General features: G+C 37.4%; 1 protein-coding gene across 1 annotated transcript in view; it reads right to left on the reverse strand.

Annotated features, from left to right (window-relative positions):
- LOC308681169 (transmembrane protein 132D) overlaps nucleotides 1–23,918 on the reverse strand; it is a 43,142-nt gene that overhangs the window by 9,433 nt on the left and 9,791 nt on the right. The window contains exons 2-5 of the mRNA XM_081349822.1: nucleotides 22,704–23,616; nucleotides 12,167–12,304; nucleotides 8,400–8,589; nucleotides 3,175–3,318 (exon numbers count right to left, since the gene is read on the reverse strand). Coding sequence (XP_081205948.1) covers nucleotides 3,175–3,318; nucleotides 8,400–8,589; nucleotides 12,167–12,304; nucleotides 22,704–23,616 — 1,385 coding nt within the window. The remainder of the gene's footprint in view (nucleotides 1–3,174; nucleotides 3,319–8,399; nucleotides 8,590–12,166; nucleotides 12,305–22,703; nucleotides 23,617–23,918) is intronic.

Below are 23,918 nucleotides of genomic sequence, written 5' to 3' on the forward strand. Positions count from 1 at the left end.
ATAAAGTATTCTGAAGCCATATGATATCTTTCAGCTTGTGTTCCTCTGTAAAAAAAAAAATAACAACAGCACATTGGTTTGGAACAACATGAATTTTCATTTTTGGGGAACTATTCCAAACATGAGTCTTATCATGTTTGATGCTCATGTATAATCTATTAATCTTGTTTTAAGTTTGGATATATTTATTTTACTGAGGACATCAAAGTAAATGCATTTCTGTGTAATTCTAAGAAATCAGGCCAGTAAGCAGTGTTGTCCTTGAATGAGACACAGCTGAAGTTCTTTTAAGTCTCTCATCTTGGCTGTAGTCACAGTATGGTGCTGAGCTGTCCTTTCAGATTAAGTCCCCAACAAAGAGGATACAGCCCTCCTGAGTGAGGTCAGAGCGTGGCTTAATGACTTTGAGAGTCACAAGAACACTCTTAGAGTGACAGAGGTTGCATACACAAGAGAAGACTTTGAGATGTTCTTTTGAGACCTTCTATCACTGCATGTCTGACAGTAGCCCCTTTCACACATACAGTCTTAACTGGTAAATTACTAGTTGTGTGTGAACAGGACTTACTGGTAAATCAGTAATGGCAATTTTCTGGTATGAGAGATTGTAATTTACCAGTAAATTACCACTATGTGTGATTAAAGCATGAGATTATCTAGTATGGGCATGTATGCGTTCGGAATGCACTGACGCGAGAAATTTTCTTTGGGCCAATCATACAGCTCTGTCAGAGGGATTTACAGTAAGCTCTGCTGGTTTTAATTGTTTTTCTATGTAAACATGCACTAGACGGACTCTTACCGTTGTGACATCTGACTGGGTTGAGACCCTGCCTTCTATTTTATTCATCAATTCTGCGGTTACCACTGCGTACTATAGTAACTTCAGCATTATAGCAACCATTAACTCTTCCTTTCACCACTAGTATTTACTAAAATGCCAGCCAGCGCCAGCGTTTTCTATCATATTCTCAAAACTTTTACGGTCCCCAGAATATTTTGTTGTATTTATATGTAAACAGCCAATATCTCAAAAGAAAGAACAGAGGGTTTGATTTTAAACAAACAAAAATATTCTTCATGCGTAATAGCACATCCCCTACCATTTAACCGTGAATATCAAGTGTAGCGTCAGTTCAGGTCACGTTAGTCAAGCTTGCATTAGCTGACTCTCAGCTGATCCATACCTATAGGAATATGATGCCTATCTGTATATATATATATATATATATATATATATATAAGCTCCTTCAGTATTATCAGCAACTATCGTGTTTCTCAGGAGCTAATTACCCTCTTCCATCCCCAGCTCCTCCTCTCGTCAGTCAGGATTTAGCATTCTAATTCCCCTTGAATCAAAATAAATTCTCGAATTATGTTGTACTTTAAAATCTTAAATTAATGATATCTGCATACATTCATGTTGGTTCTGTTCTGTTTACCCTAAGGGGGTTTATTGCTTCTCTCCCTGCTCTTATCCATGCTTATCAATGCTCAGTTCTCGCCCAGAACAGAACCATACCGCCAATCCAAACTGTATGCTAATTGTCAGTCGTATGCAATGATAGTGGTCCTGACAGAAACATGGATTGCCGGAAAAATACGCCAATGAGGGGCACACACAAAATGTTCTGTCATAAAATATGAAAAAATCTGCAATGGCAGGGAAAGCAAAAATATGTTCTGTGTGATTATCCCCTTACGCCTGTCATTTGTCACAGCTGGACAAAACAGTGAAAGTAAAACGCTTCTCATCCAGGTGGATATAGAAAACTGCGGATTAATGAAAAAAATAAAAAATAATAATAATAGTTTAAAACGCATGTGCCAAGTTCATAGGAATGTGTGGTTTGTGTTCATGTAGGTTTCATGTGATTTTGAAAAACTCAAGAAATAGAATTCAAGAATATTTTTAATTTATTTTAATTTATTGCCAAAAAATATCATGGTGTAGCCTTCAAGTAAAAAGTAAAATCATACTTTTAATACATTTTAATGTACATACACTCACCTAAAGGATTATTAGGAACACCATACTAATACTGTGTTTGACCCCCTTTCGCCTTCAGAACTGCCTTAATTCTACATGGCATTGATTCAACAAGGTGCTGAAAGCATTCTTTAGAAATGTTGGCCCATATTGATAGGATAGCATCTTGCAGTTGATGGAGATTTGTGGGATGCACATCCAGGTCTTCTGTTGTAGCCCATCCGCCTCAAGGTTGTGCGTGTTGTGGCTTCACAAATGCTTTGCTGCATACCTCGGTTGTAACGAGTGGTTATTTCAGTCAAAGTTGCTCTTCTATCAGCTTGAATCAGTCGGCCCATTCTCCTCTGACCTCTAGCATCAACAAGGCATTTTCGCCCACAGGACTGCCGCATACTGGATGTTTTTCCCTTTTCACACCATTCTTTGTAAACCCTAGAAATGGTTGTGCGTGAAAATCCCAGTAACTGAGCAGATTGTGAAATACTGGGCCCGTCTTATTGAGAAATTGAACAGGTGTTCCTAATAATCCTTTAGGTGAGTGTATCTTTATCATTTTCATTATTGAATACACTTACCGTGTGTGTGTGTGTGTGTGTGTGTGTGTGTGTGTGTGTGTGTGTGTGTATGTGTGTGTGTGTGTGTGTGTGTGTGTGTGTGTGTGTGTGTGTGTGTGTGTGTGTGTGTGTGTGTGTGTTTTGGTTACACCACATGATTTTTATTTGTGGACAAAAGTTTTTCAAATTTCAGTGGAGCAATTTTGTTAAAATTATGTACAGTATGAATCTATGAAATAATAATACAAATTATGGCAAACTCTTTAATACGTTTTTCTTTTCAGTAATTCCATTATTTTAATGAGGCCTTTTTCTGCATTATGATATTGTAATTTATCATTTTTGACTCTTTGACTCTATCAAGAAGAATTTCAATTAAAATATGCTTATTATAGGAGAGGTGCATTCATGTCATTGAATAAATTTCATTTTTAATGTGTTTTTGAATAAATTAATAGATCTCTCAAAATTTTTTATCACGTTCTTGACCTCTTTCTATCTCGCATGCACAAAGAGAATGAGAGTTTGATATTAGCTTGATATGATTTTCAATAGACTTTACGACTGCTGTATCTAAGCTGAGATAAAGTAAAAATAAAAGCTGAGTAAATCCAGTATAATGAACTGTACCTTTAGAACATCTTCATCTGTGGAGCTGCAGTCAGCAAAGTCAGAGACATCCGTTACAGAACCATCCTGTTCAACAGCAATGGTTCGTACAGCCACCGTAACCCTCTTACCAGTCAGCACGGCAGTGTTCAACAGCTCTGTGTCCTACACAGGGGACAGAGATCAAAGTTAAATTTTGGATCGTGATACTGAGCTAAGCTTCAACTTTAGCAGTGGAGGTCAGAGATTTAACAAGTTGATCAGAGATTTAACGACTACAAATGAAGGTCAGAGATTTAACAAGTTACGTTTACACTATGCAATCTAGTGATGGATATTATGGCATAATATCAGTGCCTTTTTCAACACATTTTACTGGTAAAATAGTATGTTCAGGGACACAAAGGCGGATTTTAGGTTGGAATGGCCTGTGTCAATCTATTTAGATAATCTAGGCCAGAGATGCACTACCTGGACTGATACAACTTTATGTAATCAAAGTAATTTTTTGATGAGAAGTGAAAAGCAAAAACGGATTATTTTATGGGTCACAACCCCATTTGCCAATATTGTCTACAGTGAATGGAAAGCACCAGCTTAGTAAGGCAAACCTCTGAACTTTAAAGATCCTGACAGATGCAAAATGCCTGCTCACATAAATGAAACATGTTTTCAGGAAACAAAAGTCACTTAATTTAACTTTATGCAATGCATTAAAAATAAGCATATCAATTTTGTTTTACAAAAAATGAAAAAATAAAAACGGATTTGCCATTACACTTAGTTTGATCAAACAACACTGTTTTTTCATGAACTAAAATAGTTACGTATATTAATTTCTTATCCAATATAATACGCTCTAAAAATCTTAACCCTCTAAAAAAACACCTAAAGCCGACTAAAAATAGCAAGGTGCAAATCATGGATTTCCCAGGCTGTGAAATAAACTTATATCTATTGGATTTGTGTGGCCAATTAATATACATTATATTTGAATAAGCATTTCATATAAGTAAATAAGTTCTTCAGTTGCAAGAGCCTTAGTGAGAACATACTTTTAGCTGCTCCATGTGCTATTGCTCAGATGTCCAAAGACAGTAATAGTACACTTGTAAGTTTACCATTTCAGTACTTCTTGGGACTAAATTGGCCCACATAGTTTCTAAAAATATAAATTTAAAGACCCTCTGTGGTGAAAATCAAGTTGACTGGAATGTTGTTCATATGTCTATGTGGTGTTTTTAATATGCTTTAAGACAAATTCATGTCAATACCATTGCTGAGTATTTTCTCCTTAAAACTGCAATGGAAAAAGACTCTAAAACGCAGTTTGAAATCACTGGTGTTTCTGACATCACAAACTACCTTTTAACCAATCACGTCAACGTGTGGGTGGGCTGGAGCATATCATTAACTGTTGCGAAGCAGGGGAGTCTCAAGAGAAGTCAGACTATCCAGGTCTATTTTTCTGTTGATAAAATCGGGTACATTTAGCATTATGTTGGGTGAAGTTTGTGTATGATGTATATTACGATGTTATAATGAACTATATGCCTTTCTCAACTGACGTTCTGAGTTGTTCTGAGATTTTTTGATGGCAGCTGTGACTCTAAGATGGCGAACGGGAACATGGTTTGTACAACATTAGCAACACATTATTATTTGTTTGATAATGTAGTCAAGCCAAAGGCTAACCAAATGAATTACGTTATGTGTCCGACATTGTAGCGAGCGATGCACAAAACGCATTACCATTCTAATACATCGACTTGTAGACGAGCTTGTGTAAGTGAGTGGAGACGGGGCTCAATTGCATATCCATGGCTCCACGTATACTAAATGAAGCAAGGTTGTAGTTACATTCAAGCTATTTTCGAATAAAAAAAAATACAGGAAAAAACTGGAATTTTGGTGATCAAAGTTAAGTTTTAAGGGATAAAATTGACTGCAGGGGGACTAGTAAACTTTTACACTTAACTTAGAGTACATCAAGTTTACATTTAAGTGATTATTCTGTACTGCATACTACAAGTAAACATATAGGTATACTGTTACTGTTTAGTAGTGCAGCCTGATCCGATTGGGCTGACAGCCGGGATGGGAGGTGGGCGCGCTAAAACCGTCACCTACAGTGTCAGACGCTAGTGTGCATGTACTGGTTTGCATCTTGAGAGAAGACAATGGCACTGGCATATATTTGTCACTGCAAGTTGCTTTCAGTTAAGACTGTTCAAACCTGAATTTTAGTCTGGGATAAAGGCTTAGGCCTGGTCTGTAACTGGGCATATATCTTCTGGTAATGGTTTATAATAAAACCCCATTTGAATCAAGTCTGTTGCTGTTCTTCAGTTTAAATCAGCCAAATTCCAATAATTTACTATTTACTCTGTTATTCCACCTCAAAGCTGACTTGTTACAATAAACTTGAACATGTTACATTTACCACTTGAACATAGATGAAGTACAAAATGTAGGGCAAATAGACTTTTCTGGATAATTGCTATAAGGCAAGCTTAATTTTGACTATTTCTTAAGTACTAAAAGAAAGACTTAAAGACTGAATGTATATTTTTTTTAAAGTACACTAATACACTAATATATATATGTATACTAATATACTAATAAAACACTTTTTTTTTTCTTAAGAGATCTGGCAAACATATTAGGAGCTTTTGGCCATTCTCTGGCCTGTGTTGTTTTCAGATTTCCGGGACGGTGTCCAGCTGTATATTAGAGCTGCTACAGAAAATCTGATTGATTATGCCTAAATCTGCTCATGTTTGGACCCAATCCAAAGGTCAACATGATCTGTCTTGCAGATGAAGCTTGTCGCATTTACTAGCTCTGTCACAGTGCCGAGCCCCTGATACCCTGCTGGATCCATCCATCCGTCTTTCAAAATGCCAGTGAATAAGTCATGAAGATGCTTTACTGTCTCAGATAGAAACATTGGGTTTGTCAAAAAGTTGTCTGCCATGTCTTTCAAAACACAAAGTGGTAATTAAATCTAACTTTTAATTTTGGTAAGTAAACTGGATGCTCAACATTTTGAAATGGTGTTGTGTTTCATTGCAACGTATTATTAACAGGCCAAACGGATTATTTCAAAAAGTGAAAAAGAAGTATGGAATATGCACTTATGGAATATATAAAATGTTTCTTAACATACTTAAGTACACATTTTGTATTACTACATTTCAAATCACTGTTTTAAACAAGATAATTACAAATACATATTACATACAAGTTTCAACAGAAATGACATTAAATCATATTTTAGTTTACCATAGATGCTTGTACATTCGGCAGAACACAATAAACGTAATTATAAAATGGCATGTACTTAAGTCTAACTTAAGTAGGTAAAAAAAAAAAAAAACTAAAGTTCTCTAAAGCTAATTGCATTCATTATAATTTAAATATATTATACACTTTAATTTTCAAAAGAATTAATGATGCAAACTTCATCAAATATTACAGAAGTAGCAAGATAATAGTGTCATTATTTATTTCAGTTCTGTTCAATAACTGTTTATCCATGATTAATAAGTTCAATTCAGCTATTGAATATGGTAATGTAGTTATTCAGCTTGAGTCAGTTCACTTTAAAAGAGAACTTGGTAACTTTTTTAACTTAATAAAACTGTCTAGAAATCATTTGGATCGTTAAACAACCTGTTCTGGTGATATTGGTGACTTTCCCCGCTCCCCCCAGTGTTCCCAGGCGGAAAACCAACCTTGCAACTTGGGGACTACCGTCCTGGCAAGATAGAAATTGGAAGTCTCGTGAGAAGCGAGAACAAGAACGAGAACAAGCGCGAAACACGAATTGCTTTACGGCAATTCGACATAAACACACACGCATGTATGATGTATTACCAGATTACCCACCTCGGTAGACATAGCTCCACACAATACAGTTGGCTTGCTCCGATCAAAACAAACGCACATGAGCAGCGGTAGAGAGGGGGAGGAGGGCGCCGCAAGTGAGTTTTTTACGACCATGTTGTGAAATATACGCCCCCCCACAGCGGTAGGGGGAGCTCGTGGGGAAAACATGCGACAACAAAAGGGAAAATCAGCGAAGAAGTGACTAGAGTTCGCTAGAGTGGCCGAGTTCTCCTTTAATAAGTTCAGCTTAATAACTGGATCAGTTCAATTGCTGGATAATACGTGTCCCCAACTAAGCAATCCAGAGGCAACAGTGGCAAGGAACCCTAACTCTCTGGTGACAAATGAAGAAAAAATGTAAAAGTAAAAAAAGTGGAGCTAAAGTGTACTTCTTTCTTCCATTCCTTTTTTTTTTAATTAAACATATTAGTGAAGACTTTTTTTACTATCTTTAAAGGGATTGTTCACTTTGAAATAAAATGTTGGTATGTTTTAGCTTACCTCAAGGGCATCCAAGATGTAGGTGTCTTTTTTTCCGCAGTAGTTTCAATTTGGATATTTTTAGGTCAAACCGTTCTTGTCTGTCAGTCATTTCATGCAGGTCTATGGTCACTGTCTCAAAGAGCATGCACAAAGTCCAAATTAAAACAATTCCCCATCGTCCAAATTAAACAATTCCCCATCGTAAGTACACATTGATGGCCTAAGACACGAAACGAGTGGTTTGTGTGAGAAAACGAACAGTATTTATATCGTTGTTATCTCTTGAACACAGCACACGTCCAAATGATCTGACGGTGCGGGCGGGTATAGATATATACATAGATGTCGCCTTGGCTACTGCAGTTCATTGGAACGAAGTCGTAGCCAAGCGACATCTAGTGTATACATCTATACCCGCCCGCGTATACACTAGATGTCGCCTTTGCTACTGCAGTTCATTGGAACGAAACCGTAGCCAAGGCGAAATCTATGTATATATCTATACCCGCCCGCGCCGTCAGATCATTTGGACGCGGCTGTGTTCAAGAGATAACAACGATATAAATACTGTTCGTTTTCTCACACAAACCGCTCGTTTCGTGTCTTAGGCCATCAATGTGTACTTACGATGGGGAATTGTTTAATTTGGACGATGGGGAATTGTTTTAATTTGGACTTTGTGCATGCTCTTTGAGACAGTGACCATAGACCTGCATGAAATGACTGACAGACAAGAGCGGTTTGACCTAAAAATATCAAAATTGAAACTACTGCGGAAAAAAAGACACCTACATCTTGGATGCCCTTGAGGTAAGCTAAAACATACCAAAATTTATTTTCAAAGTGAACTATCCCTTTAATGAATTACCTACCATAACTAGAGGAGCCAGGCCTACAAAGTCCCTCTGAGTAGTGTAGATCCTCATGGTGCCTTCAGACGCCCCCATCATTTTGACTTCATCAGGAAGAGTCAACTCCCACTTAATCACCTGAATCTCTGATTGGCTGCTGACATCCTCCACTTCAAAATCCATCTGAAGAACCGCTACGAGTTTGCTTAATCTGAAAGAGAACGTGCCATTAAACACTTCATGCCATATACCGTAAACCCTCTTAATCTTTTGTGATCAAATTGTCAAACAAACTGCATTTGCAAGTTGCTCTGTTTGATTCTAAATAATCTAGTGCAACTATTGACTTCATTATAATTGTATATTGATCATACTGTAGTTACTATTAAAAATCCACTTGAATAATGTGACATTTACGAGTGAAACAGGATATTCAACATAAAAAAATGTAGGACAAGATGTGAATTTGTTCATCAGGAATTGACTGGATGGTGAAAAGTAAAGGGTCAATTTGATTTCATGTTGATTTTAAAAGATACCTAGCTTGTGGCATCAACCTTTCAGCTATCAGCAAGCCATATCTTTTTAACCTCTTAGTAGTGCAATCCCATCAATGCCCTGCATAATGCTTTCAATAGGACATGGGATCACCCCTAATCTGATGCATCTGTTTCAAATCTTAGCTTTAAAATACACTGCTTTCAAGCTCTAGGAAAGAACCAAAGAGTTCAGGTGGCTTTTTTGTGTGAACAGCTTATTTGTTTAAATGCATGCAATGGATCTGCTAAACAGCCAAAAAGGCAATTGCTTCAAAAACTGGGATTGACACAGAAATGTCTTTTGAAGAAATCCCTGATAAAATAATCCAGGGGCTAATGGGACCTCCATGTGTTTCACAGGACCATGATTTATCACGTATTAAACAGAGTAAAACAAAAAACGGGCACAAGGGTATCAATTAAATAATGAAAGCCAATATCATTCCACAAAATATTCAAATTCCATTTATTCATAGAAACAGATTTATCGGTTACACTTTATTTTGATGGTCCCCTTTAGACATTCTGTTTACCATGAGTAACATTGCACCTACATGTCAACTAACTCTCATTTGAGTATAAGTTGAGTATTAGTAGACGGTTAGGAGTAGAGGAAGGGTTAGTAGAATATGTGGTTAGGTTTAGTAGATTAAGTTCACATGCACTTGCAAAGTTACTTCTAGTCAGTAGAATGTCTGCTGGGGGATCATCAAATTAAAGTGTTAGCAGATATTAAGCAGAAAGTCTACTTATATTCTACTAATACTCTAATGAAAGTTAGTTGACATGTAGGTGCAACGTTACTTATAACAGAATGTCTAAAGTAGACCATCAAAATAAAGTGTTACAGAATTATCTATTACTATTCTTCAGACTTATTACTTCAATATGTTTAAATCACTATTTAAAACAGGACATTGCAATATTAATCCTTTGTTGCTGCTTGAATATGGACGCCTACCATAGAGTTTTTGTTATGCACCAAGTACTGAATCCAAAATAAAAAAACACTGACGGATAATAAAACACTACTTTGCCTCAGCAGCAATATTTGAGAGAGATTTTGACATTTCTTTATTCAGAAATCTCTTTCCCCTCCTTTAAGGTTTTTTTTCTGAGTGACACACAAAAGTAAAGAATCGTAACTCCAAAACTAGCAAGGAGAGTCAAAAGGTAGGCATTGTTTGATAGGAAACAACATTTTTAGAAAAAAAATCATTACACTTGGATAAAAGACAAAAAAAGGGTGCGCTCAAATAAATATTTCACATATTTCTTATTTGACATGCAATAACTCAGGAAGGAAATAAGGTAGGACATAAGAAGTTCCCCTACATGTGAGCTGCATCTGGATACAATTTTGTGGTGATAACATAATCAAAAATTACAGTATTTGGAACCAAGGTAGCCTTTTTGTTTAGTAGAGTGTCCAAATATCTCTCCAAACAAGTGTTTCCAGTTTCCATGAGGAATATCTTTAGATCTAAGTTAAGGATTATGGTGAGTTTTGGGCTCAAATTTTAATCGTGAGAATCTGCTGTAAACAACGGTGGGCCATTTTCCACGATTTATGTATGTTACATGAAGTACAAGTGAAAACGCCACGTGAAAGCCACCTTTGTTTTTTTACTTAGCTACACATGAGCTGTGAGGTTTTTTGTGTGTCATAACCATAGGTCATAACTCAATTTTAAACATAAGAATTTGCTGTAAATAATGATGTGCCATTTCCCACAATCAACTATATGAAGTTACAAGCAAAAACAGGAAATAAATGCTGCATCCGTATATTATTTACATATGGGTCTGGGGGTTTAGTCAAAAGCCCATGACAAGTTTAGTCTTGTCATAACCCGGCTCAAAGGCCATGACAAATGCGAAGAGGACACGGAGGATTGCCAAAAGTAAACATATTTATTATAACAACTTAAACAATCAACTAACAACCCACAACGTTTATGCTTGTTGTATTCTATTCTGTGAGACCTTTCAAAGAAACATATGACACATTACTATCTGAACTATATGATGATTTGCACATAGGTAAAAAAATATATGTATTTATCTTTTTTTTTTATTTATCTGCTAAAAAATCTCAGCTCTACTTAAGAATTAATCAAATTGGCTTTAAGCTTTCAAATTACACCTATTTTGTGTTGATTAAGGCAGTAGTTTTGAAAAATATGATTAATTTTTTCGTAAATGAATAATTAATTAATTAATTATTTTTTTTTTTCGCCCACCAGCGTTACACTCCGGTTTAGAGGGATGACTCAGCATGTGAGCTTCAGTGGGAGGTAAAACCGGTTTACATTATCACTAGATCCACACACTCCACACAGAACCCAAGTCTGTGTTGATGAGTAAAAGGACTTATCATAATAACTGAAAAGACCCTGACTGTAAGTCATTTATTAATGTTTATTCACTAATGGTTTGTTCATCATTTGTTTATGATTAACCATTGTTTATTGAGATAATGATACAACAATTTTACAATTTATATTTATATGATTTAAACGAATTTATATGATTTATAAGTGAATAATAATATAACAACTAATAACTTATTAACTATCTACTAATTATTTGTTTGATCATTTCATGATTTACGATTTTTACGAACACACTTGTAAATCGTTAACACACCAATTATTAATGATTAATGTTTTCCAAATAATTAGTTAATCATTAACAAATAACTTAAATGACTTAAAAAACTGAATATTATAATAAAGTGTCACCGACTTTGCTCTTAAGGCAAGAAATGCCACATCATCTAATGCTTTAATCAAAGGCTGAAATCCTTGAATTGTTCCTGCCATCAACCATAAATAGTGAGGAGACTTCAGGTCAGGCTTTAACTAATAGGATTCTGACACACACCTCTTAACAACCCTGGCCTTTGTGCTCCCATCTAATACATACATAGTAAACATACATGCAGTCAGTGGCAAACATGCATGTGTACGTGTGTAATGTAGCCATTCTTAGGTGTTTCTGTGGTTAATTCACTTGGAATTGAAAACATAAATTCAGAGAAAGCTCTTTTATTAATCAGATAAGGACTAATGAACCAATTACAAGAATAATTACAGGAATCCACTTTGCCCAATCTGCATTAGCATGTAAACTCACTGTTTCTATGGACAATATCTCCTGCCTGGCACCAGTAAGAGTTGGTTAATCACCATCTAATCATCTGATTAAAAGGTAATTAATTAAATTTTCCTTAGCAGACACACTCACCTTTTCACGTTTGCAGTTGGCTTTCTCTGACAGATTACTCCAACACTTCCATCTGGGCCTGTGTCTAGGGTAATGTCCCATAGTAGCGTGTTGGTTGGTGTGGCACTACGGAAGGATACGCCTTTTTTTACCATGGCTCTGTTAAGCGTAAAAAAAAGACAAATGGAAGGGATATCTTGATTAGATTTGCCCTAGTATAACTTTAAGCAAATGCATGAATTGTGAATAGATTGCGGAGTTTTTATTAGTAAGAAAAATAGTGGTTAAACTAGTAACACAACAGGTCATTAAGGTCATCTCATAGACTGTTATGACAAATAAAGTTGAGTAAATAAAAAAGAATTCAAACAATATTCTGGTATACTGTGATAATGTGGTGTCCCCCAAGGCCTGATTCTGGGCCCTTTATTTGTTTAACTTACATTGGTTACCACTGGTGTTAGTTAATTAATTAATTAATCAATGTCCTTTTTCTCACTTAGACTATTTGGCCACAAATCAATTTACAAATGTGTTGCCTATCCTCTTCTGCATAGAGAATGCATGTTTGTCGATTTGGGCCAGTTTTTTTTTTTTTTTTTTTTTTATGGGGGGAATGGGGTATGCTATTTTGATCTTGTAACACTTATGCAATTATAAACAAAGATACTGGAAAAATTCAATATATATTTTATTTATTTTCTTATTATGAGATCCGGGGAAATTGAGGGCCAAGAAAACACCTTGAACTCTTTATTATGATCCTCAAACCATTCCTGAACAATGTGTGTAGTGTGGCCACTTCCATCAGGGAACACCATTGTCATGAAGGGGTGTACCTGGTCTACAACAATGTTTAGGTACTTGGCACTTGTCAAATTTACATTTACATAAATGGCCGTACCCAAGGTTTCCATTAAGCAGAGCATTGCCCAGAACATCAAACTCCCTCCAACAGCTTGTTGTCCCACAGTGCATCCTGGTGCCATCACTTCCCCGGGTAAACGGCACATACGTACACGGCCGTCCACATGATGTATAAGAAAATGGGAAACTGGTCCAGACAACCTTCTTCCACTGCTCCAAAGTCCAGTTCCGACGCTCATGTGTCCATTGTAGGCATTTTTGATGGTGGACAGGGGTCATCATAGGCACTGTGATTGATCGGTGTCTACGCAGCCCCATACACAGTGTTATGCACTGTGTTGTGACATTTCTCCCATAACCATCATTCAAATTTTTGACTTGTGCCACAGTAGACCTTCTGTTGGCTCAGACCAGACTAGATTGCCTTCGTTGCCCTTGTGCATTGATGAGCCTTGGGCACCCAATACCCGGTCGCCGGTTTGTGTTTTATCCATAGTCAGACCACTGTTGGTAAATTCTAAATACTGCTGACCGGGAGCAACACACAAGCCTTGAAGTTTCGGAGATACTCAGACTCAGTCACTAGTGATGTAGTACTCGAGTACGGTCTCGAGACCGTTTTCTGCTTTCTCGGTCTTGACTCGGACTCGACCATTCAAAGACTCGGTCTTGACTCGGACTCGGCATAGGCGGTCTCGTCCCCATCAATAGTCCACTAGAATACATACCACTAGAAATTTTAATTTGCTCTGCATGTCCTAACTATGATTAAAAAAGTCAGGGTGGGCTTAACATGTTGATGACAGAGCAGCACTGTTGAAGCAGTTTAGGAAAATAGGCAGAAGATGAAGCATGTGGTAGGGATTTTTTTAATGATGGTAAAAGCATAGTAAGCATATTAAGATGTTAAAACAATTCCCAATCTAGCTTAGTCTGTAGGCCTAACTGTTGATTATTAACTGGGGTGATATTAAATCATAAATATGAAAACTGACATGTCTTTATGGTCTTGGTCTCGACTCCCAAAGACTCGGTCTTGACTCGGAATCGCTTCCTCAAAGACTCGGTCTTGACTCGGACTCGACAGAATTTGAAAACCAACGGACTCGGTCTCGACTCGGACTCGACCCTTCAAAGACTCGGCCTTGACTCGGACTCGGCATAGGCGGTCTCGTCCCCATCACTACCAGTCACCTTGCCATAGCAATTTGGGTTGTTAAAGTTGCTCAGATCTTTATTCCTGTCCATTTCTCCATTTCACCCAACATGTTGATTACGAGAACTGATTGTCTGCTTACCATCTAATCTACCCAGACCTTAATGTGTGGCCTTGTTAGGAGATGACCAACAATATTCACTTCACCTGTGACTGGTCATAATGTTTTGGCTCATCAGTGTACATTCCCAGGAAATCAAACCCTTGACCTCAGTGTTGCAAGCACCATCTGTTGTTTGAGCTACAGGAACACTGGTCAGATAGTTTGCATGGTAAAATCTTGGAAAAGGTAAGTCTTTACCTTTCAAGCACCACAGATACAAGTGATATCTTACACAATTAAATAGATTTCCCGTAGCTTTTTTTTGAAAAATGTAGTTTTGCATATCCCTAGTATGGATGGTTTAAAAATGTGTTATGTAGATAATGTTATTATTTTTTCATTTATTACTGGTTCCATCTTCATTGGAAGCAATGCTCATGTTTCTATTCATAGCAGTTTGCATGTGTGGGTGCACATGTATGGCAGAGGGAGATAAGGTTTGTTCAAGGAGTATAAAGCTGAGGCTGACAGTGTGGTTTCCAATACAGGGGTGAAGAAGAGGATGTTAGTCTCTGTTCCCTTACAGGGGACAGGAAATCAATGACATCCACATCAGACCCAGTTAGCCAAGCCAAACAAACGGGTTTTTTGGGGTGTGGACTGATGGGGCAGTGAACCAGGAGTCAGTCCTAGAGCTCCTCCTGTCCGATTTTTGGGAAAAATCGGGTCTATTGGAGATGTCAAATAGAAGTTTTAGGCACGTCGAAAGATCAACACAGACACAGTACAATCCACATGGGATAATCTCACAGTATAACAAGCAGCTGTACAAAATATGATACACCAGAGTTTTGCCAGTTTATCTCTTTTAATTATTTTTATAACTATCCACTGTACGTCTGACTAACTGCACTGTATTCTTCATTCTTCAAATAGCACTGAGAATTGGGTAAAAGATAAACATTACTTAATTGGGGAAACTGAAAGATGAAACAATGCAAAATAAGATACACAGGTGTTTTGCCAGATGATAAGTTTATTCTATGTATCATATTTGTACTACTTTAATTAATTTTACTCTAATTAAGTTTATAACTGTATCATTTATCTCTTTTAATTCCTTTTATAACTGTTTTAATTTCCCTTGCTTTTATTTTGTGATTATTTTTATTCCTTTCTATGTAAAGCACTTTGAATTGCCATAGTGAAAAGCGCTATATAAATAAACTTGCCTTGCCTTGCCTAAACAGTCACAGCAACCCCGACCTACACACAGTCACACACACTCAAGCACGCAAAACTCAAACAACCTTCATTTCAAGCAACATTTATTGTTTAGAAGCTCTGGCAAAGAAACAAACAATTGAAATTTGACAATTTGGCCATGTATTGCACGATGCAGATGCTCCACTGGTCAACTTTAGCTGTTCTTAGAAGTTCCTGTGAGGTCCTTATCCTGTGAGGTTCCTGCGAGGTCAAATGACTACAGCTAGAGTTCCTGTTCTTCCCAAACCTTTACAAACTGTCACACTGACCCTATATCACACTATTATCAGAATAATGTATCAATATAATTGAACATTCAACTGCAACATTATGTACCCACAGGGGAGAGGAAGTTTAGCAGCTCAATAGGTTCAGCCCAAGGGACCATTAGAGCTCATGGAACAGAATCTAAAAGCTTCCCGAGAGCCAATACAGCCAAACAAAGTGGCATAGAAGATATCAATATGAACATAATTATAAAAGATTGTTAAAAAAAATGCACCTTCCAGATTCCAGCACCCTCTAAATCTTTTGTAATGTCGAAGCCATATCTGTGTTGCTGAAGGGTCTTTTTTCTCTCCATGAATGTCTGTCATATATTGGGGTTATAAAACGCCATAGGGCACAATATTAGTCTCACAGGGGCTGTAAGACCCTAGATGCATGCCTGCTTGGTAATCTGGCCACATTTGTTACAGGACAGTTGTACATACATTATCATGTTTGCAAACGTATAAGCACAGGGAAGATTGCATTATGTTGATTTTATTAAGGAAAACAGTAAGATTTGTGTGTTTCGTGCTTGTAATACAGGGTTAAGGTTATGTTTCAGAAGATGTGATCTGTTTGTGTTTAAAATTGTGTGTGTGTGTGTGTGTGTGTGTGTGTGTGTGTGTGTGTGTGTGTGTGTGTGTGTGTGTGTGCGTATGACCATCTGTGCTCTCTGTTCTTGTAAGATGTAATCACTGTCTCGAGTGAAAGGCTCATGGGAGCACTAATCTTGACATTGACAGAGAAGATTTTAGGACTGTTCAGACATGAGACCACAATCGGCCCTCCTTATCTTGACCGAAATGTTTAAATCTATCACAATATCTCTTTTTATTTTGTCATCTTTCCCCTGCAAGTTTCTGACTATGCATTTGCCAGTACCAGCGGCATCAAGTGAAGCAAGCAAATTTCAAATGCAATGTATTTCAGATTCAATTAGAATGGTGTAGTTCTAAACTATAATCTAATTCCAATTTTGAAACACTAGATGCTTACATTATATGTATGTGTTTGTGAATTAAAATGTCTTTGTAAACACACATTTTCGTGTTATTTATGCCATGTATGACGCAGATTCTGTGACTCCAGCCCTAAAAGTGAAACTCTGCCTATGTTGTTAACATCAAATCATTTTTGATGACAAGTGTTAAGTTCACACTTAACACCTGTCCAAGACCGACATTTAACATTCCTAACCAAATCAATCTATTTGACCTATGGAGACCAAACAACTTGTGAAACATCCATGCCAAATCATCTTCTGTCTGTCACTGTTGAGAACCTCACAGCATTACGGTAGAGGGTATATCAGAGCTAGCTGATATCACAAGTCTAATTGTGAGCCCTTTTTCAATTATCTGTCAAACATCGCTGACATTTCACATAATGAATGTAGGCTTTGAAATGTCATGCACATACTCAAACACGTACAGAAAATGCCAAAGCACCATATTGAGAGTATTTAATGACCAAGTAGTGGAGAAAACACACAGGGCCCAAAATTAGCACTCACCAAGTGCCAAATGTAAGAAACATTGGGATAAATAAAGTGGGATTGGGTTATTCTCAGAATTTTGTAGTTCATTTGTCCTTGCATTTCTGAGAAAATGCTGATTTTGCTTACCTCTTCCCCCTTTGGAAATAATGGTTTGATCTTTTGGCATCATAATTGAGGGAGTGGATTTCTATGACAGTGTTAAAATATTCTTTAGGGTTGTAATATTCACTATTGACTAGTGACTAGCCAATGTGGGAATGATAGTGTGAATCAAAGGTTTAAAAGGTCTACTAAAAAAAGATTTTTCTGAAAACATTCTCGATTTATTGTGCACATACTCAGTTCACAGGGATCCAGGTTTGAGCCCAACCTAGATTCTTTTTCTGCATTTTCTATCAACAACCTCTTCCTGAAAACATCAAAAGCCATACCACAGCATTTACTGAGACAATCAGATGATAAACTCAAATGAAGATTCTCAAAGCATTTGAATTATGAAAAGACAAGTCTAAATTATGAAAATTCACTCATTTAATCAAAACAATCACTGAGCAGAAGTTTTTCTGAAATCTTTCCTGCCTCACAACCTCCTAATTTATGACCAGCTGTAATGAAACACGTGTCACTTTCTGTGTAATAAAATATGAGCGTGACTACAGGTGACATTTATCATGGTGATTCCTAACGGGCCTCCTGACAGATTTATGTGTGACGAAATTCAGATGAGCAGGAGGAGCTATTTTTTACAAGGCTTGATTGGGTGAAGAGTTCACAATGATTGATCCCTGTGTGATTTAGAAACCAAAAATACAGGCCTGAGATTGAGAAGTCCGGCTACTGTTTTCAGTAACATATCGAATACATCATCCATGGAAATATTAAATTGATGGCTGTACACATCACTGTACGCATCAACTTAATAAGTGTACCATTGTGAAAAAGAAGAACTGGACTTAAGTAGGACTACATCTTTATATGTAATTTCATAATTTTATTTGTCCTTGAAATATGGTTGAAGTGAACTATGTACTGACAAGAATTTATGGTAACTAAATTATACTTCAATGCCATTTATATTAAAACTTGTATGTCATGTATGTAAATATATATGTAATTACACATTTGTAATGATATATTATATATATCATATACATATATTAATTTTATCTGCAATTAGTTTTTTTTTTTTTTTTCAAATAATTGCACTACAAGAGTGCATTCAATACAATTAAGCACACTTCCATTTTGCAAAAGTAAGCAGCCATTGTCCCGCTTTCCTTCTGCCACAAACATTGGGTGAATTAGAGCCATTTTGAGCAGATGGCAACAAAGCACCAGCCAGCTACCGTAATTATTAAGTGGTCATGTCTATGACAACAACAACAACATTAAAACAAATCCATTAAATCCAATTCTAATGGTAAATTTTCCATTTCTGCTACGTTTTCATCACCATTTACCGTTTTTCTGAATTGCTAAAACACTAAACCCATTCTCTGAACCAAATTCTCAATAGCCTAAACCACTTTGTCTAATAAATCACTCTGTCTGTAAAATATTAAACAAGTTCAGGTAGTTAAAACACTGTCTGCAAATCTCATGAACTCTTTTTGCAAAACTCTAAACACATTCTCACTCCCTAAAACACATTTTGCACTGTGATGCACTTTTGTTTTCAAAATGCTCAACACAGGCAGGCAAAAGTTCAACTCAACAACACAGTTGTCATCGTTTACACACAGCGACTCAAAAATGTTCACACTTATTTATAATGATGAGCCAAACCAACTGTATATAATACAAGTCAGTTCAGAGTGCCAGAATTGACAGACTGTTGCACTGAATGTTGATACCAACAATGGATGGAAACAATATAAGAGGGAGAGGAGGAAGAGTATGAGTTAGATGTGGTGAACAAGGAGGAAGAGGATGAGGATGGGAAAGAGCAAGGTGTGGAGAATGTTGTCAAGGCTGGATTTAGTTTTTTTCCCCCTTTGACTGCAGAGATGATATTGTCTATGATGTGGACAAAGTCCTTAGGCCGAACCCAACATGAAGACATAATGCTGAAGAAAATGCAGTCTCTCTTACTGACCTTGATTTTGCAGTTGCACAACTCTTCTGAATGTACTGTTACTTGCTTTTCTTTTTTTTTTACAGTGACCTTTTTGGCTTTTGCAGTTGGGTCACTGTATTTTCACAGTATTCAAGTTCTGAATATACAGACATTCAATATACAATATTTAGTACAATACTATACTTGCAGTGCATACAGTATTTATTCACCTTACTACTGTAAATTGTCATTACTATACTTTTTTTAACGTAATTGCATAATCTGTTTGTTACACTATACTTTTTTCCTGTAACTGAATGCTCTGGATTCTGAAATCTCCCATTTTGATAAAGTGTCTAACAAATGATATGTAGTGTTTATAAAATTGACTCGCTGTGTGTATGATCTGAAAGCATTGTTTGATTATGAGCACAGATAAAATGGTTTTAAGGCAATTGTTTGATTTTGCCAGAAGAGTCAGAGATTCTCTGAATATGGTTTGAAAATGAAAATTTTCAATTTAAAATTTTTTGTGTTTAAGGTTTTGAAAAATTAAGTGATGGTTTCAAGAAATGAGTTTTAGCAATTCATAAAAAACTGTAAAGCAACCATTTTCAAATTGATTAATGGATGTCAAACAGAAGTGTAAGCATGTTTTTGAGCATTTTAAACATTTTGGGATTTGGCTACATATTGAGTCGAGAGGAGAGGAGAGGAGAGGAGAGGAGAGGAGAGGAGAGGAGAGGAGAGGAGAGGAGAGGAGAGGAGAGGAGAGGAGAGGAGAGGAGAGGAGTCTCTGGGGACAGTTGTCGTCACTGGGTTTGCAGTGACTGATGTGAGCTGTATGGAAGAGAGCTGGCCGTGGACAGACTGAGATTTAAGGTGACAGTGATTAAGTGGCAAGAGCAACAGGGCTTAGAGAAAGCGAGAGATGGGATATCAGCAGAAAAAGCTCATACGCAGGGGTAGATCAAGAAATGTGCTTCAGAGAGGAACAAACTTCACCAGGGAAGCGTGAGACAACAGAGATGGATGTTAAGAATGAAGGGGGAAGGGGAAGGGCAAGGACAACAGGCCCATCTATCCTAAAAAAAACCTGGCATGTAAATATAAAATGGTACACACATGACAAAAGTGCACATATGTGATCATAAATCACCTTTACAGGTAGACCAGGCTTTCAGAAGGCACAGGAAATAGGTGTTTTCTCCATCATGATGGACAGTTGGACACACAACTGAAAGTCTATAAACTGGCATCTCAAATCTCCTCAGTCTTCCTAAGCTTCTTAATTTAATTTTCTGAGATTTGCCAAATTTCCCCAGTGCTGAAATCCACTGGATCACAAGCTCTTCCAGGTCTCAAATGTCTTTGAAGAGAAGGAATTAATGTTTAGGCATCAGTGATGAGGGACATTCATTTTTGTGTACTATTCTATGATGATCATTTTTGAATTTCTGAATTAAAATAAAATTTTATAATAAGAGCATAAAGTCAGAATATCAAAGTGTCACAACACTGCTTAACTAATAATTTTAGTTTTAATTTTAATAATAATAGTTTTTTAAAAGGTCATTAAAAGTCTTGAAAATACTATTATACTATAGTTTTAAGATACTAATATTTGAGAGCGATCATATCAAGGTAAAGAGATCAATTCGTTTCTAAAAAATATCAGATTATTCTACATTTTTTTATTAGTTGGCAAGGATAGTTCAGGTTGTCAAATGGTGCAATCATGGCGAAAAAACAAACAAACATATTAATATTACAAAATTAACTTTCTTCTAAATAATTTTACTTTCACAAAAGAAAATGTAAGAAAAAGTTAACATAGGCACAGCGAGACATGGCTAGTATGGCTTTAGCGTCATTAAATCAAAAATATTTGTTGAAAATATTATAAAAATACATTAAACAGTATAAATATTTATTCTAAATACTCTGAATATTAATTTTATGCTAGTCATTGCACCTTGAATAAAGGTTCTGGCTAAATTCTTTCTGACTCCTACAGTAAATGATGCTCACCTTGTCTAACCAAGCAGAAGCTCTATATGTAGACATGCTTTTTAAAGAAACAGCATTCAGAGAGCGTGAGAAGCAAAAATCATGTGTTTGTGGCACAGCATGCCTTTGCATATAATCTGGGAGATTAAACGTGCATGTCTGGGGTCAGCCATATAGCTAGATGCCCAAATCTGCACAATGAGCTTCTCAGACTATGTTCCCAGAATTTTTTACCCCAGGGTTCTGCAGTCAGAATAACAGCTCAGAATATCATTGAGTATATTTCTCCACTTAGCACTGATAATCTGCACTGCTTCCAGAAAGGATGCTAAAATTACTGGATTTTTCAGGAATAAGGCATAATCCATTAAAAATCTTGTTCCCAATTTATTAGTATATTTTTCATAATACATTAGGACTGTGGTAAGGCATTTCGGTTTAGTAGCTTAAAGGGTCATGGACCCCCCCCCCCCCAAATTTTTTTTTTAGATGTGAACAGATATGCACATCACTGAAAACACGAAAGGCATTCATACATTTCATTAATGAGTGGATATTGATTATTTTTGCGTTTTTCTGAGCAACTTCGTTCTTCCAGGTTGAAAAGCAAAGTCGAAGCAACGTCACGGAATGTGAGGTAGAAGCTTGCCTTCTGAGTGTGTGACTGGCTCCAGGCAGGAATCTACGTCAACTGGCCATCGAGCTATTCTCTGCATATATTCATGAGAAAGAGTTTGTTCAAGCTAATCACAGCGTTGTATTATGGATGAGATTGCATTACAGGGAGAATTCAAACAACATGCAGAGAGCGCATGAGGGCGGTTTCTGCGCAGAACACCACGATATGTAGCCTATAACAACGCTCACAACACGGATAATGTAGTTTATACGGACCGGAGCAAATGTGTTTCAAGTTTTTATGATCATATTTTATATACTCTAGTTCTCTAAACCTGAGCCCACAACATGTATGCGCTCATGTGTTCTTCAAATGAGATATATGTGCATTTCTCCCAAGTTCTAGTGAGTTGCCCTCAAATCCGTTTTTTGTTTTTTCTCCCTTTGTGGTCATATTTTAATATTCATGTGTCTGTATAGTGAATGTGTTGCAGGTCTGTGTTTTATTGGTTGTTGTCCTCCCTTCTCACCTTCTACACTCCCACTTTTCCACAGTTTACACGCCCATTTCTTGAGACTTTTTGAGCTCTGAGGTGTGAACGACCAGGTTAAAACAGGGGGACTTTCATCACACTTTAAAGAGCATGGCATCAGCAATGGCAAGGTTTCCAGGAAAAGTTACGAAATGCATAAATGTCTTTTTCCAGGACTTACCTGAGAGAGAAAGTGTCCAGGTTGGCTGAGCTCCTAACGTAGACATAAAATGAAGCGATATCAGTCTTCTTAAGGGGTTTAGAGGAGGTCTGGATGACCACAGACTCTCTCAGTCTGAGCACGGACACTGGCATGGCCCCTTGTTTGACCTGCAGGAGCCGAACACTCCCGATTCTCTGCATGGGGGTCACAGGCACGTACTCAGCCTGAGGCTGCCCAGCATTTCCACCACCCAAATCCCACCTCTTGCCCTCCTCCCCGCTGGCTGTGCACGGGCCGTAAGCACTGGGACGGGCCTGGTAATACAGCTCCACTGGGTTCCCCTGGGTTGGCCCTTGTCTTTCCCGACTGGAGCTGCCCTCAACTGGGCTGAACCAGCTTGCAGGAGGGTCAACCTCAGCCATACAGGTTCCACGCTCATTTCGGATGACACAGGAACCACGGACCTCCTGAGTCTGCCAGAAGGCATACACAGTCACGCACGGCAGCTCATCTTTTGTTCCTTTCTCCTTCTCTCCTCTGTCCCAGTCTCTCCCAGCCACGTAGAACAGGACTCGCACTTTGGGAGAAGACGAATAGATCCACCGAGTCAGGACGAAGGACTGGACTCTCCAATTGAGGGTGAAAACTGGTGGTGAGGGCCGGAATAACTGCACTGACTGCACTAAGTCCAGGGGGATCTCCTGTTTGGTTGAGATTGGGCCAAAGCTGGCATTGATAACTGGGAGACGTCCCGCTCGGAGCATGACAAATGGCTGCGTGTGGCTCTGCATGCTGGAATTGCGCATGATGTCCTGTCCTGCTTCTTTTAGTAGGAAGTATTCAGCATCCCATACCTGATAAGTTACGGGAAGGAACAACGGATATGGGGTGGAGGATTTAGTGGCATCGGAGATCTCCTGACTGTCCAGCTCTGCAGGAGAACAAAGAGACAATTGAATAAGGAAAGAAATTAGTTTAAGAGAGTTGTGTAATGTTGTCTTCATGCCATTCAGTGTGTCTACATAGTCCTGTGTGTGCACCACCGAAATGTATCTCAGTAGCTATATATTTTTTATTTTTTTTATAATTTTTTGGGGGGTTTAATTGTTTTGGATGTTGCTTACGACCATACAACTGAAACTTCTGATCTCGGAAGCTAAGCAAGGTTTGTCTTGGTTAGTCAAGTCAAGTTTTTAATTTTATTTGTATAGCGCTTTTCCCAATACACATTGC

The sequence above is a fragment of the Scardinius erythrophthalmus genome, assembly GCF_964197995.2.
Source record: "Scardinius erythrophthalmus genome assembly, chromosome: 20".
Lineage (NCBI taxonomy): Eukaryota > Metazoa > Chordata > Actinopteri > Cypriniformes > Leuciscidae > Scardinius > Scardinius erythrophthalmus.